The 14907-nt window shown below is 45.7% G+C and overlaps 1 protein-coding gene across 10 annotated transcripts in view; it reads left to right on the top strand.

Moving 5' to 3' along the window:
- Nucleotides 1-14907, top strand: part of RAPGEF1 (Rap guanine nucleotide exchange factor 1) — a 115138-nt gene that overhangs the window by 93702 nt on the left and 6529 nt on the right. For 9 of the 10 annotated variants that reach the window (XM_077922554.1, XM_077922553.1, XM_077922551.1 and 6 more), the window contains 10 exons: nt 1070-1158; nt 2070-2181; nt 4262-4337; nt 5241-5329; nt 8838-8926; nt 9713-9898; nt 10424-10508; nt 11546-11640; nt 13270-13348; nt 13931-14032. In XM_077922554.1, coding sequence (XP_077778680.1) covers nt 1070-1158; nt 2070-2181; nt 4262-4337; nt 5241-5329; nt 8838-8926; nt 9713-9898; nt 10424-10508; nt 11546-11640; nt 13270-13348; nt 13931-14032 — 1002 coding nt within the window. The remainder of the gene's footprint in view (nt 1-1069; nt 1159-2069; nt 2182-4261; nt 4338-5240; nt 5330-8837; nt 8927-9712; nt 9899-10423; nt 10509-11545; nt 11641-13269; nt 13349-13930; nt 14033-14907) is intronic. The other variant, XR_013391375.1, reaches the window with a different exon arrangement.

The raw sequence follows: 14907 nt of genomic DNA, 5'->3' as shown, positions 1-14907 counted from the left end.
CGGGGGGAGGGCGGGAGTGATGAGGCTTTTTCAACTTCCTCCAAATGAGGGATTTGTTTATGCATGACCCTGATTTCTGCTGGGCTGGGAAACAACAGCTCTTCACTCCGCTCATTGCTGTCAGATAACACCCACCCACCCACTCCATGATGCAATTTTAAAAGGTACATTGATGTTACAGACTTTGTTGAATATTTGCCCAAAGCCAATGGGTTGGCACCCAGTCGGCAATGATTTTAAAACTTGCCAATGGTGATTGGCATTCGATTTCATGTCACAATAACTCAAAGGAAACAATAACAGCATGTGAGTCAAGAATAGAGAACCTCTAGCCATCCAAATCTTGCTGAAATATGAATGGCAGTTCCCATCATCCCTGAACATGGGCAATGCTGATGGAGGGTCATGAGAATCTCTGCAGGGATACAGACTCCCAACCCCTGTTAAGTGACCGGGGAGCATACTGATTTCCCCAGGTTGGATCCAGTTATGTTATACTTGAGGGTAGACCCATTGACATCAATGGGCTAAATACTTCATCCTAGCTAATGATTTTAGTGGGCCCTCTCAAGCTACATTCACCTCATACATTTAAAGCAGTATCACACCACTTAACCAGTCATGGCTCCTCCCCAGCCCAAAAATCGTGGAAAGAGTCATTTGCTTAGGATAAAGTGTCATTTATTTAGTTGTTAGGAGACCACTATTTCCCTAACACAGCTTCAATTCTCAGAGTTCCCTGGAAAGAGGCATTGACAGATAAACCACTCTGGGATTGGTAACTCTGTAAGGGCAATATGGTTGCCTAGCAACTCTCAACACACTTTACAAACTACACTTCCCAGGATTCTTTGCGGGATGCTGTGACTGTTTAAAGTGATTTGGTAATACTTTAAATGTATAGTGCAGATGGGGCCTTCGTTGGATACAACGCCCGTTCTAACTGAGTTGTGCGTATTCTGTTGGTGTGTTTAATTTGTACAGGTGGGTTAATTAGTCACTGCACATTGAGTTGGCACTCCTGGTGAGAGGTCCTGTGTTAATAACGCAAAGCTTGTTTCTTTGGCAGGAATCCCCAGCAATAAAAGACTGTCATGCCAAGGACTCTGCTTCTCTGAGCAGCACCCAAGGGAAGGAGAACCAAGATGAGAGTGAAAGGTGGGGCTCCTGTTGCCTCTGTTTATATGTTTAGGGTAATCAGTTTGCTGGATTTATGCATCTTCTCCCTCAGGAAAAAGTCCACAAGAAATTTACAATGCAGTTTTGCAAAAGAATAAGTATTATTACCAGCTGGCTATGTTTTCTCAAGATGCAACTCATGCCTTCATATATTTGAAATCTGCCATCCACAACTGGAGATGGAATCTTGGTTGGAATTATTATTATTATTATTATTATTATTATTATTATTATTATTATTATTATTTTCATTTGACTGGGTTGCACGCCTGACAGGGCTGCCTTCAGGTGTCTTCTAAAAGTCAGATAGTTGTTTATTTCCTTGACATCTGACAGGAGGGCATTGCACAAGGTGCTTGCCACTACCGAGAAGGCCCTCTGCCTGGTCCCCTGTAACCTCACTTCTCACAAAGAGGGAACTGCCAGAAGATTTGCTGGAAGGGATGTAGGGGTGTCAAAAAACTTTTATCCTGGGGCTGGCAGGCTCAGCGGAGCAGCTTGGCCAAACTTCAAAACCAAGGGCTGGGAAATGGAAGGTGGGGGCGGGGGGCTGGATTTAAGTCCCATATTCTTGAGTATAGAAGCTTGACATTTCCACCATGGCTCCTTTGAGTCTGTATCAGTCAGCTTGTCATCATAAGGCAGGCTTCCCCCTCATAACACCATGAAGACTAGAACTTTCTCCCCCCCCCCACACACACACACTTTTCTCGTGTGTGTTCATCTCCATCACTTGTTAGCTTTGCCTTATCTCCACCCATAAGCAATATGTTGATTGTGACCTCCTTTGGTCAGAGACCTACCTCTTGCTTATGTTAACATTTCTTTGAAACACCAGCTACACTGTGGGCTAGGAACTTGGCAATAACCATCTCTTGTTCCGCACCCAGGCAACAGAAGTCAGCAGAATCTTCAGAGTCTTCCCAACCGGAGGAGGAAGTAGATGAACTGTCCTTGACTGACCACAATGAAATCATGGCCAGGTTGACATTGAAGCAAGAGGTTAGTACAGCAGCAGCATGGCTTTTATGCTATCATATTCAGGCCCGAATCAAATTGGATTGAATGCTAAACCAAATGTCAGAGCTGAACCCTTGATCTAATATTTTCGTGTTAGCAAGCAGCACAGCTGAGTGTCCTTTCGTTTCACATAGAACCTTACTGCTGGATGGGACTTGTAAAACAGTAAAACAAGTTACCAGACCTTAGGGCTGCTGCAAGTTTTGAAACTTTGAAGAAACTTGTATTGACCTGGAAAAATTTTATTCATGGCCTGGGTAGTGCAGTGTTAACATCATCATAGGCCCAACCCCCAAAAACATGCTTCTGCCGTCACTACTGGTGTAAACTTTCTTTTATTTTATTGGTCGTTGGCAGCCAATTGTCAAGCAGAAAAGTGTTCTGCATTGGGTGCTATGAACACACACTTTGAAACTTATCTCCACCCCCGCCATTGAACTAGAAACTTTGCTTTCTTTTAAAATGAAAGCTGGAGTTCTTGGGGTGCCACAAACTGCATGCCAGCACACAAGCAATGCTTGACAAGCAGCCTTGATTCCCAGTTATTCCAAGAAAGAAAGAAAGAAAGAAAGAAAGAGAGAGAGAGAGAGAGAGAGAAAGCAAGCCCCAGTGGGTCCTCTGCCAAGCAGCCTGGCTCACTTGCTTTCCTGGGGCTCCAGGGAATGAGGCTGGGCCTTTGAAGCTCTCAGACTGTCAAGAGGTCCTGTCTGGAAGAGAGCAGCGATTGATCATTTGTGGGCACATGCTGCATGTGTTTTTTGAGCAGGAGGCAGGAGAAGTGCTCTGGCCAGCCACGATCCGCCAGCAGGCAGGGAGAAGCCATTACTCATATCTTAAGTGGAATTCCAGGAGCCTTGCCAAAGAAATAGCTCAAGGATTGTGTCATGAACATAATTTCTCTGATAGATGCTGGTAGCCATCCGCCAGCCCTCCTGGTGTTCTTTTCTATGAAGAGCCAGGCGCCATTTTGACGTCTTTTGCACATGTAACGCTTTAAAATCAGGTCTGCGTGGTATCTTCCCCCGCCGCTCAAAAAATCATTCCTCTAATGCAGTGTGGGGAAGCTATGATCCTCCAGCTGTTGCTGAACTACAGTTCCCAACAGCCCCAGCAAGCGTGACCAATGGCCAGGGATGATGCAGATTGTAGTTTGGGGGCATCTGTAGGGTCACAGGTCCTCCGTACACCTGCTCTAATGCAAGGATGGGCAACCTATGAGTAACTTCAGAATGTCGGAATGTAATCGCTCCATCCCTGTGGTGTCTGCATGGGCTTTCCAAGTAACACCTTTAGAGTTAATCCGTTTCACTCAGCCTTTTGATGTGCACCTTGAAGATCTGATCCAATGGTTCCTCGTGGTGGTGGGATCTGGCTCACGATACACCAAAGCCCACTCACACTGGCCCCCACATAACCTCCAGTGACACACACACAGATTTTCCTTCTCCTCGCAAGCCTCAAGAGTTCACAGGTGTCTGCCCACTCCCTTTAGTCTGACAAAACAAAGTCAAGTTTGGGCTGGAGGTCACCTCCAGGGCGATAGCAAGCCCAGATATCTCCCCACCCCCCAGCTCAAGACTCAGCATGCAGCGTGAGGAATTTCTGTGTGGCTTACTAGTCTGTTCAGGCACCAGGGTCTCCCAGAAGGCAAAGGCAGGGGCTCAACTCACTTCGTAAGCAGAAGGCCCCAGGTTCAATTCCTGGTGTTTTCAGGCAGGGCTAGGGTTGCCATGTGTCCTCTTTTTCCAGGACATGTCCTCTTTTTCAGGGGTGAAATTTGAGACAAATTGCATTTATTTGCGTTGAATGGCCGTCATAGTGTCATTGCTCTTCCAAGTATGGCAACCCTAGCTGAGAGAAACCCCCTACCTGAACCCCAGAGATCTGATTGAAGTTGGTCCTGAGCTCTTGGGTGATGGACTGAGTCAGTATAAGGCAGCTTCTTGTCACAGATGACAATGTTGAAAATGGACCAATGGTCTAACCTGGTGTGAAGCAGGTTTCCTTAGTTCCTGGGGAGCCACCTGAAGCACAATCTCCATTTGTTTTGCTTCTCATACAGGGCGACGACGGACCAGATGTTCGTGGCGGTTCGGGCGACATCCTCTTGGTCCACGCCACAGAGACCGACAGGAAAGGTATCACAGAAGTGAGAGTGGCTTGCTGAAAACTCCCCACATAACTTGTCACGTTTTGCAGATCAGAGCAGGCAGGAGCTTTGAATCAGGGGCAACACGCAAAGGAGGATTCTGCTTAGCTGCAATCAGACAAGAGATAACATTCGCTGCAACAGTTATAGTTGTGTACATCTGCGGAAGGGAGCGTGTTAGCTCCCTGTCTGCAAGTGGGGCCACTGTAGATTTCATTGGGGTATGCGGGCTTGTTGTTTGCCTATTGTCAGTCATTTCCATTTACAGTACAGTTCTGATTGTTGTTTTTGCCTAGTGAGAGCTTCGAAGTTGACTCTGCACTGCTCACGTATTAAATTTGACTGCATTCTACCCAGCTAGGTTCCACTCAAGAATTGGCTCATTGAAGTTAATGTACCTAAGCATCTTATCAATTTCTGTGGGTCTACTCTGAGTAAGACACAACAAACTGAATGGTAACTAGATTCCCATGCAACTGAACACGCTGAAGTTGCCCTTCTTTACTGTGATATTGTTTGCTACAACATCTCTTGTCTTGATTGATTTTGAGAGTTGTATTGGAGCATCATGATGAATGAAGAGTGGGTAAGAAATTTAATAGATACAGTTATTAGCAGCAGCAACAACACCAACACACTGTGGTTTGGGTGTTAGGGTTGTGCCTTAGAGTCATGTGTTCCAATTCTCTCTCTGGCTTCCTGACCCCCTAAACATGATCTGGGTAAACTGAGACCGTGTGTTTCTATTTGATTCTTCCTCTTAGGCATGCTTGCTAGGACGGATGAGCGTTGTAGTCCAAAACATTGAGAGGGCACCATATTGGGTAAAAGCTGTTCTGTTGATTGACAGGTGTCTTATCTTTTCTTCTCTTTCTTCTTTTGTCCTCAACAGATTTGGTGCTGTACTGTGAGGCCTTTTTGACCACTTACCGCACGTTCATCACACCTGAAGACCTCATCAAAAAACTGCAATACAGATATCCTTTCAAACACTCAGCAAATCTCCCCACCCCTCTCTCCCCTGCCCAAATTGTGCAGTGTGTCTACCTTCCAAGAGGCAGAACCCCTAGTCAGTTTAGAACAGTGTCAGTGTGGCCCTTCCGTAGCGCATTGGCAGAGTATCTGCTTTACGTGCAGAAGGTCTCAATCACCAACATCTCCAGGTAAAAGACTCCTGCTTGAAATCCTAAAGAACTGATGCCGGACACTCTATTGTCTAGTTCAGGGGTCTGCAACCCGCGGCCCCGGAGTCGCATGTGGCTCTTTTACACCTTTGCCGCAGCTCCAGGGCGGATACCAGCGAGGGGAGGAGGCGCATTGCGCGCCCCGACACTCCCCACTGTGGCGGGCGCTGTACTGGCTGTGACGTTGCATGGGGGCGGTGCGTGCGTTTGTCACGCACCGTCTGCGTGCGTTTGTCACGCACCGTCCCAACGTCACCTTCCCGCCCACTGTCAGATCGGACATTAAGGTAAGAAACAATATATGCAGTGTTATATTTGCTTTAAATGTCGCAGTGGTTTTGCGGCTCCCAGTGTTTTTTTCTTCGGAAACGGGTCCAAGTGGCTCTTTTTGTCTTAAAGGTTGCAGACCCCTGGTCTAGTTAGATGGACCATTGGTCCAACTCAGCATAAGGCAGTTCCTTAGGTTCCTATTTAAAATCAACTTTTTTCAGGAACATGAGGACCAGATCCCTGCTTTCATTTTGCTATGAAATCAGGGAAGGCCATAGCTCAGGGCACCCGCTTTGCATGCCGAAGGTCCCAAGTCCACTCTCCATCCTCTCCAGGTAGGGCTGAGAGTGTCCTTTTGCCTGAAACCCTGGAGAGCCACTGCCAGTCAGTCTGGGCAGTACTAAGCTAGGTAGAAGGCAGCTTTTTATATTCCTTTGGGTTGTCAGTTGTACCCAAAGATTCAAAACAAGGTGGTGTGAAGAAGCTTGAGGTTTCTCTCTTCTTCCACCCCCCAGGAACCAGGTTGTAAGAAGAGGAATTTGTGAAGACTGGAGTCTTTGGACAAAAAGAAGGGAATATTTAGATTTCCATTTGAGCTGGAAGGGGGGACCATTGCACTGTGGCCACTCCCTGGATGCTGTCGTGTTTTCTCTCCTTAGGCATCCATCACATTCGCAAGCTGAGACACAGCTATATTTTGAAATTTGCACTTTTCTGAATTTTGTGATGCAGTTCCCCAACCCAAAAGCGGGCACAGAAAATGGGGGGGTGGATTGGGGGTGGGAAACCTCCACCCTTTGGGCCAATCTTGGCGCACCAAGGGGGCCCAGTTTTGCCTGCAGTGCCATTTCCCCACAAATAAAGCCCACCTACTGTCTTCACTGGTGATGTCAGCTGATGGGCAGGAACTTCTCCTTTAAGTGAGCTGCAGGAGAGCAAGCAGAGAAAAGGCTAAAGAAGCCTGTGAAGTGCAGGCTTCTTACCCATTCTCTCCCCACCACCTGTTTCAAGGAGATGTGCTTAGTGGGACCATAGCAGGAAACCTGCATACAGAGCTACATATATATCAGGAGAAATGTTCATGAAAGTCGCTTGCTGTTTTCACACAGACTTTTTTTGGGGGGGGTGGGGAGACATGTGTAAATAGATGCAGGAATGGGTTGATCTGAACCTTAAAAACGAAAATCAGAGAGTAACCAGAATTGACAGATTTATCCATCAGCATCTTTCATAAGGGCTACCGTTTCTCTTTAAGGTTTCAGGGTAGATGGCAGTTCTTGCCAATCCGTCTCCTTCCCACAACCATCTTCTTCAGTTCTGGAGGCCAAATGAAGCCCTTCAGGCCTCTCTTGTCTGACCTTTGGAACTATCTCCAGGTCACAACTCTTCTCTTCAGGACACACACACCACACACCTCTCACTGGCCTTGCAACAAAATCTGAGTTCTTTTGTCAAGCTGGAATGCATCCTTGAACTCTGATAGTGCCTCTTGCTTGCCTGGTTGGAGGGTAGAGTGGTGTGTGTGTGTGTGTGTGTGTGTGTGTGTGTGTGTGTGTGTAGGAACTTGCCTAATGTACAAAGATAAATTTTACATCCATTCCTCTGCCCATTCTTGCCACTGGCCCTCCTGTGTGGCCCCCACAAGGTATCCCATTAGGGAATATGGCCCTTGGGCTGCAAATGGCTCCCTGCCCCCAATCTTTCTGCAACGGGAGGGGTGTTTGTGGCTCTCATTCGCCTCTCCCCACCTTCCCTTCCACTCCTGCACACAAAAGGAGTGATGCCTTCCCTTAGTGTTGCAGAATGCCATCCTTTCTGCCTTTGTCCTAGGGCGATATATTTTTCTAAACCACCCACGTTCTCCACTTGAGCGCACAGGCCTTGTGGCTTTGCCGGTCGTGTGCCAGCGTGTTCCAGAGGCATGGTGCCACACCTGGCTCATCACTGCCACCTGCTGCCAAGAAATGGCCCCTGCTGCTGCTGCTGCTGATTAATGTGACGCAGCAGCCTCTGCACTGCCCTCCTCCCAGCTGTCGGTGGAAATCCTTTGCTCGTGGCCAGAAGCTATAAATCTATGCTCCCATCTGCACAGGCAGGAATGAGAGCAGCAGCATTCTCCTCTCAGGCAGAAGGCAGGAATGAAGCGCTCTCTCTCTCTCTCTCTCTCTCTCTCTCTCTCTCTCTCTCTCTCTCTCTGTGTGTGTGTGTGTGTGTGTGTGTGTGTGTAAAGCCCCTGTTCGCTTTTATTTCTGCATTTCCTTTCTTTCTGTGACACCTCTCAGGGATGTGGGTTATTAGATCTGTACTGTTATATGCCTTATAGGTTTCAAGCTGGATGAGAAGCAGAATCTTTGGAATAGTAATAATAATAACAATAATATTTATACCCCATCCATTTAACTGAGTTTCCCCAGCCACTCTGGGCAGCAGGAAGCGGCACTGTGCTTTGGGAATAGGGATGGCCAACAGACTGCTGAGCTTTTCCTTTGTAATTATGACGACTAGCAACTGGCTATTATTTTTGCAGTGTGCTTGGGTGCACGTGAATCCCGGCATGTCAGCCAGGAGCTCTGGGTACGAGTCTTAGTAGAATGGGGTCTTTGAGCTCTTTGGGAGAAACTGGATCTGACCTTACCTGGGAGCATTTACAGCCAAGCCGGGCCAGGGAGAACCAAACAGGCTTCCTAGGTGGGCAGAATTATCCTGGAACCAGGAAGATAACATGCAACTGTTTCTTCTTAGCCTGCTGCAGCCCAGGAATTGGGATCCCTTGGCCCTCCAGATGTTGCTAGACTCCAGCTCCCATTATCCCCTGCCAGCATGTCCAGGGGTGATGGGAGTTGTAGTCTTGTGTCATCTGGACTGGCAACAGGTTGGTGATACTTGAGTTTAATACTTCTCCCTGAGGCTGCCCACCCAGGTTCAGAACTGGAGGGTTCACTGTAAATGAGAGGTACCTTAAGGTCTTCTGCATTGGTTTGGTCCTTGCAACTCAGCTATGTCATGTTAGTCCTTTAACTTGCCCCTCAACATATGAGAAATTCTGCCACTGTCCAGACACCTTCAAGAAGCGAGTAAGCAAGAACACCTTCTTCGTCCTGGTCCGAGTTGTGGATGAGCTGTGGTGAGCGAGTTTTTTCTCACTTTCTAATCACAGTTGCATGGATCTGAAATGCCAATCATTGCACCACATGGAGGAGACTTATCCTTACTCCCTTTGCAAGGTTACCCAGGGCAATGGACAGAAGTCCCTACAGTTCATGCTGATGAGAAACTACTACAACCCAATCACCACTACTGCTGGTCTTTATGTATTTTTCAAAGCATTAAACATGCATTAAGACAATTGAGAAGTTATTAGACCTGCACCATTTAGCTGCTTCACAGCACAGATTTTGGGGCAGATGATAAGACCATGCTTCTTAACAGATGCAGAAAACAGAACTTTTTCTGCTGCGATTATGAGGACTAGCAGCTGGTTTTCGTGCCTTTTTAAAAATAAGCGAAAACTCACATCATCAGAATGAAGAGTTTTCATTAAATATGACCATAGCAGGAGCCAGCCTAGAGATTGTCACCAGCTCTGCTCCTGGCTCTGATGTTGGGGGTGAGGGGAAGTAGTTTTGCTCTTTATTGAAAGCAAGTCAGCCTCTCATATATATATATATATATATATATATATATATATATATATATATATTCCAAAAGTCAGCCTCTGATATTGGCTGTAAATTCAGGACCCTGTGCTTGTATTTTTCCTCCTCTCTTTCCATTGCGTGCCATGTCTTTTTAGACAGCTTTTGGGGGTAAAAAGCACTGGTTGTAAATGGTGTGGGTGAGTGCAGCACATGTACATATATACTGGCTGAAGGGGACTTGCCCTAGGTTTCTCACACATTTTCTTTCTCAGTTTGGTGGAGCTGACGGAGGAGATCCTCAAGCTGCTCATGGACCTTGTGTTCCGCTTGGTCTGCAATGGGGAGCTCAGCCTTGCCAGAGTCCTGCGCAAAAACATCCTTGACAAAGTGGATCAGAAGAAAATGCTGCGATACACCAACTCGATCAAACCTCTTGCGGCTCGATGGGTGGCAGCCAGGTGAGATGGTGCTGTTTTTGGTCTTCCCTCAAAAGTAGGGGGAAACCCAATCCCAAGCCAAGGACCCCAAAGTCTTTGTGAAGTATATTTGCTCAAATATCTTTTGCAAAATGTCTGGCACTTGCAAGGTTCAAATTGCTTTAATCATATATAATTCCTTGCAAGTATTCAGTGCCAGAGTAGAATGCAATACTTGCAGTTCGTTGGAGTGAATTGTACCACACTTGAAGTGCTTCTTAGTGCCCACATTATTGTGTGTGATTTCTTTTCCTCACTACTCTGGAGTACTTTTAGGTCAACAGGAAAGCAGTCCCATTGAGTGGGAACCTGCTAAAAAAGTTCAGGAAGCTGGGGGCGGCACCTATATATTTATCCTACCTTACTAGTTTCTGAGATGTCACCACACGTGTGCAAACATCCCTCTGGAACTAAAATGACTAGAAACTTGGGGAGGCTTAAAAAGGAAGAGCAAACTAAGACACTTCAGAGCTTGTGCATCACCTTTTTCATTCTTTCCTTGTCCAGACCAGGGACCCTCCACGATTTCCACAGCCATGAGATAGCAGAACAACTGACCCTCCTGGATGCAGAGCTCTTTTATAAAATTGAGGTATTACAAACAACATGTCAGAGCTGGCCTGTATTCTTGTAGAAGAAGCACCTAAACCATACTTAGAGGGAGAACAGCCACTGTCCCACAAGAAATACATTTTGTGAAAAGGTGAAAGGCTCATGTTAGCCCAAAGCACCACTCATAGGTGGCTGCCTGCTAACTCCACGGTTTTCTGGTTCCTGGGGTCACATTCACACTTAAAACATTTAAAACACATGGCTTCTCCCGAAGAATCCTGGGCACTGTTGTTTGTTAAGGGTGCTGGGAATTATAGCTCTGAAAGGGCTAAGCTACTGTTTCTAAGAATGCTTTGGGGAATCACAAGACTGTTAACATGGGATAGATGTGCTTTAAATATATGGTGCGGATGTGATGTGTGGTGGCCTCCCTCCCAAACAACTTTTCCAGGGCGGGATGCAACTTTTTAATACACACACACACACACACACACACACACACACACACACACAAACACAGAGTTTTCTTTTTTAAATATATTTTCTTATTATTACCCATACCAAACTATTGCAAAAGTAATATTGATTAAAGTATTAATATAAATTAGCCTTCCTCTTGCCTTGAGCTGTATTTCAGATTCAGATTCCATTTCTTTAAAGCACACGTCCTATTCTACATATAGAATTAAGAATCTTCCACTTAACATAACATGCAATCTACTGTAAAATACAGTACTAATGTTCCCTTTACAGCATTCATTGTTGTTGTTTCTATAACCTATCATCAAAACCATTGACTCCATGAATTGGATTTGCATTTCATTTTTCTTCATTCATCTATCCATTCTTCAACTGATCCTGTTTTTACCTTTAAAAGACCAAACCATTTTATGTATAGTTGGAACTGTCCTACTAGATTCCTGAATATTTATAAGAGAAGTAAGCAGTTGCACACTTTGACATTTTGACAGTGCAGCTTAGGCAGCTCTCGCTGTCAAGGGGAAGCCCTCCCTTCCCTGGACGTATCTGTGTTTTCAGTTGTCCCTTTTGCCACCTTTTTTTTTTTTTCCTTTGCAGATCCCTGAAGTTCTGCTTTGGGCAAAAGAGCAGAATGAAGAGAAAAGCCCCAACTTGACACAATTCACCGAGCACTTTAATAACATGTCGTACTGGTAAGAAAGACAAAAGAGCAACAAATCTCACTTCCTGTCTGGTTTCGGAGTTGCATATTTTCTTGGGAGGGGAAGCTGCATTGATGACAAGAGGGTGTGTGTATTTTGAGGGATCACAGGAAGGGCTGCGGTTCTGAGCAATGCACAAAGGAAGTCCCTGGTTTGTGGCTCACATTTTTTGACAAGAGGCAGGCTTTGGAGGTCTAAGAGGTTCGTTTTTATTCAGAGTAGCACCATGAAGTGTTGTTTATCTATTTACTACAGTTCACCTTTCTGAATGCAAGGTCGCCTACACAGTTCTTCCTCTCCTTTCCTATATTTTATCTTCACAACAGTCCTGTGAGGTAGGGTAGTGACTGGCCAACATTCTAACCACTACACCAGGCCATGCTAGATGTGATCTCCAGGCAAAACATCCTCCTCCCCATGAAATCAAATCTGGCTTGTTCATGCCCTCCCACCATAGCACTTTGCATCTTCCCACACCTGCATTAATTTGAGGGAAAGAACATAGCTCTGGCGGTGGAGCCTGCACTTTGCACATAGATGATCTTATGTTTGATCCCCAGCATCTTCAGATAGGGAAAGAGTTCTATCTGAAATCCTGTCCTGGAGGGTCACTGCCAATTAGTGTAGACTAGCCGTCTCCAATTAGGTTCTCTATAGATGCCTTGGACTACATCTCCCATCAGCCCCTGCTGAATAAAAATTAATATCAAATATCTTTTTATCAAAGCCAATCTAAATAAAAACACAGGCCATGAAAGAAGAAAAAGAAAGAGACAGGAAGGTAGAGAAAGCTTACAGGAAAAAGGAAAAAAACAAAGAAGGGAACAGGAAAAAGAATTTCTGATTCTTCATTTGATTCTTCATATAATATTGAGCCCTTCCCTTAGAAATTGCGTTTTCCCCTCTCACCAACCAACCCACCTTTTGAGTTAGCATAATCTACTAGTCCTCAGGAAAGGTTGCTAGGGGCGACATAGCCTTCCTCATCCTGCCAGGTTTTGGGGCGGTGGTGGGAAATAGGACAAGGTTGACATTGGGATCCCTGCTAGGAAAAATGTAACGCACTGACTCACAAACTTCAAGAAATGTGTTCCACTGTCTGCTGTTCTGAAAGTGAGTGCTGCAGATTAGTTCCTGTGTGTAGGAGGTGCACATGCTTCTTGGTCATTGAGAAAGAGAGAGGAAAGCTTTTTGCGCAAGAGAGCAATTATTTTAAACAATAAACAAAACACCAAAAACAAACAGTAAACAAAACAACCAAATTTAACAATTTCCACATAGAATCATAAGAGCCAAAAAATTAACAGCAACGCCAGCAACAATCCCATCCACAACAAACCCCCTAAATGGCACCCCAGCCCAAGATTCTGTTCCACAGCCTCAGCTTTTGTAGCTGGAGACAGTCAGGATGCTGCCCTCCCAGGCCAGGTGGAAAAAGGCCTGCAAGGCAGGGGGCAGGTCTTCCAGGACTACCAGCCAAGATGAATCAGGAAGCCAACATTACTGGTGCTTCAGCCAGCGCTTAGCAGCTCAGCAGGGATTCCTGGATCAGAAACCTGCTTGAACTGTTTAATCCTGATGGCTGCGTTGTTGCATCTCTCCCAATCTGCAAACTCACAGGGTCCGCTCAATAATTATGCAGCAGGAGAAAGCCCAGGACCGAGAGAGGTTGCTCCTGAAGTTTATAAAGATCATGAAGGTAAGTCCTACAAAGGGTTGCTATTACAACCACCACCATCATTGTGAGTGCCCAGGGACTTGTAGGTTTGAACCTCAGTGATGTCACAGCCTAAGGCTGAAGCCCGATCTAGGGATACACCTGTGTGGGTCAGACTGGAGATGCTTCGTGAATTTTGGCAGGTCCAAATTCCAAAGCAGACTCCTGATCCACAGTTCCAGGACTAAGGTGTTACCAAATTCCAGGAAGTTCTACATCTGCCCACAGCCCAGCCCTTTGCCCTGACAAGTGGCCTTTCATTTCATTTTGTTTCATGTGTTTATATCCCACCTTTCCTCCAAGGAGCATGCGTGGTTTGCCCCCTCCCCATTTTATCCCCACAACAACATTGTGAGGAGAACCTTGTAGTTGGCTAAGCAGCAGAGTGACTGCCCCAAGGCCACCCAGTGAGCTTCCTGCCCAAGTGGGGATTTGAATCCTGGTCTCTCCAAGGCCCAAGCCCAGCATTCTAACTACTATGCCACACTGCCACCTTCTCCCCCCACCCCAGAACACCTTGGAACACCTCCAACCCTTCGTCCTCTTTTTTCCGTTTTGCTCCAGCACTTACGAAAGCTCAACAACTTCAACTCCTACTTGGCTATACTCTCTGCCCTGGATTCAGCACCCATCCGGAGGCTCGAGTGGCAGAAACAAACCTCAGAGGTCGGTTTTTCAATATATATCTTTTCAAAAATGTTTTCGTCCTATGTTTCCAAAAGTTACAAGTCCAGCACTAGAAAGAACAAAGAGCAAGCATGGCTGCCTTTGTTTCCTCTTGACTAGTTAGTTAGCATAAAACTACAGTCTTTTCTGTCCAAGTTAATGCACTTCCTAAAATAAGCAACTTTGCTATTTTTACTCTACTAATATTTCTCTGTGTGGGATTGCAAAAGGTAAAGTCAGCTGTCTAGCCAAATTCAGAAGCCACACTCTGCATACCACAGAGGAGCTCACTCCCGCTTTGCTCTTCCCTGGTACTTCAGTCTTTGCTCCTTGAAGCAGATGAAGATGTTTTGTATGAACAAAACCTTCCAGATGTTGTTAGACTCCTCCACCACCCCATCAGGCCTAGCCAGCCAGGGATGACAGAAGCTGTAGCCCAACCACATCTGGAGGGTACTGCATTGGCTAACATGTACACCTTGCCTTAAAGGCAGTGCTTTTCAAAGGAACCACTCAATGCCTTCTGCTGCCAGTTGTCAACTCGTTTTGGGCTTGTTTGTTTTTTGGTAAATAGCTTCTTATAGTATTTTCAACAGTGACGGTACATAAAAAATGACAACAGGAGCATAGCAAAAGAGAAGAGCAAAACGGAAAAAGAAAGAAGGGAGAAAGAAGGAGTGAGGTGGGGGAAGAAGGGAGAAAACCATAATTAAAAAAAACCAAATTAAGCAACTTCCCTGTTCCTGCCATCCACATTATAAAACAACAAACCAAACATTAAACATTTGGATCACCACAATTTCAGTATACATGAAAGAGAAGAAGACAGCATATTACAGTCAGATGTAATTCCAAATCTCCCAAGCTTGAGCAGA

Source organism: Podarcis muralis, chromosome Z (assembly GCF_964188315.1).
Source record: "Podarcis muralis chromosome Z, rPodMur119.hap1.1, whole genome shotgun sequence".
Classification (NCBI taxonomy): Eukaryota; Metazoa; Chordata; class Lepidosauria; order Squamata; family Lacertidae; genus Podarcis; species Podarcis muralis.
Note: the sequence above shows the minus strand (reverse complement) of the source record. Positions and strands in the feature narration are given on the sequence as shown.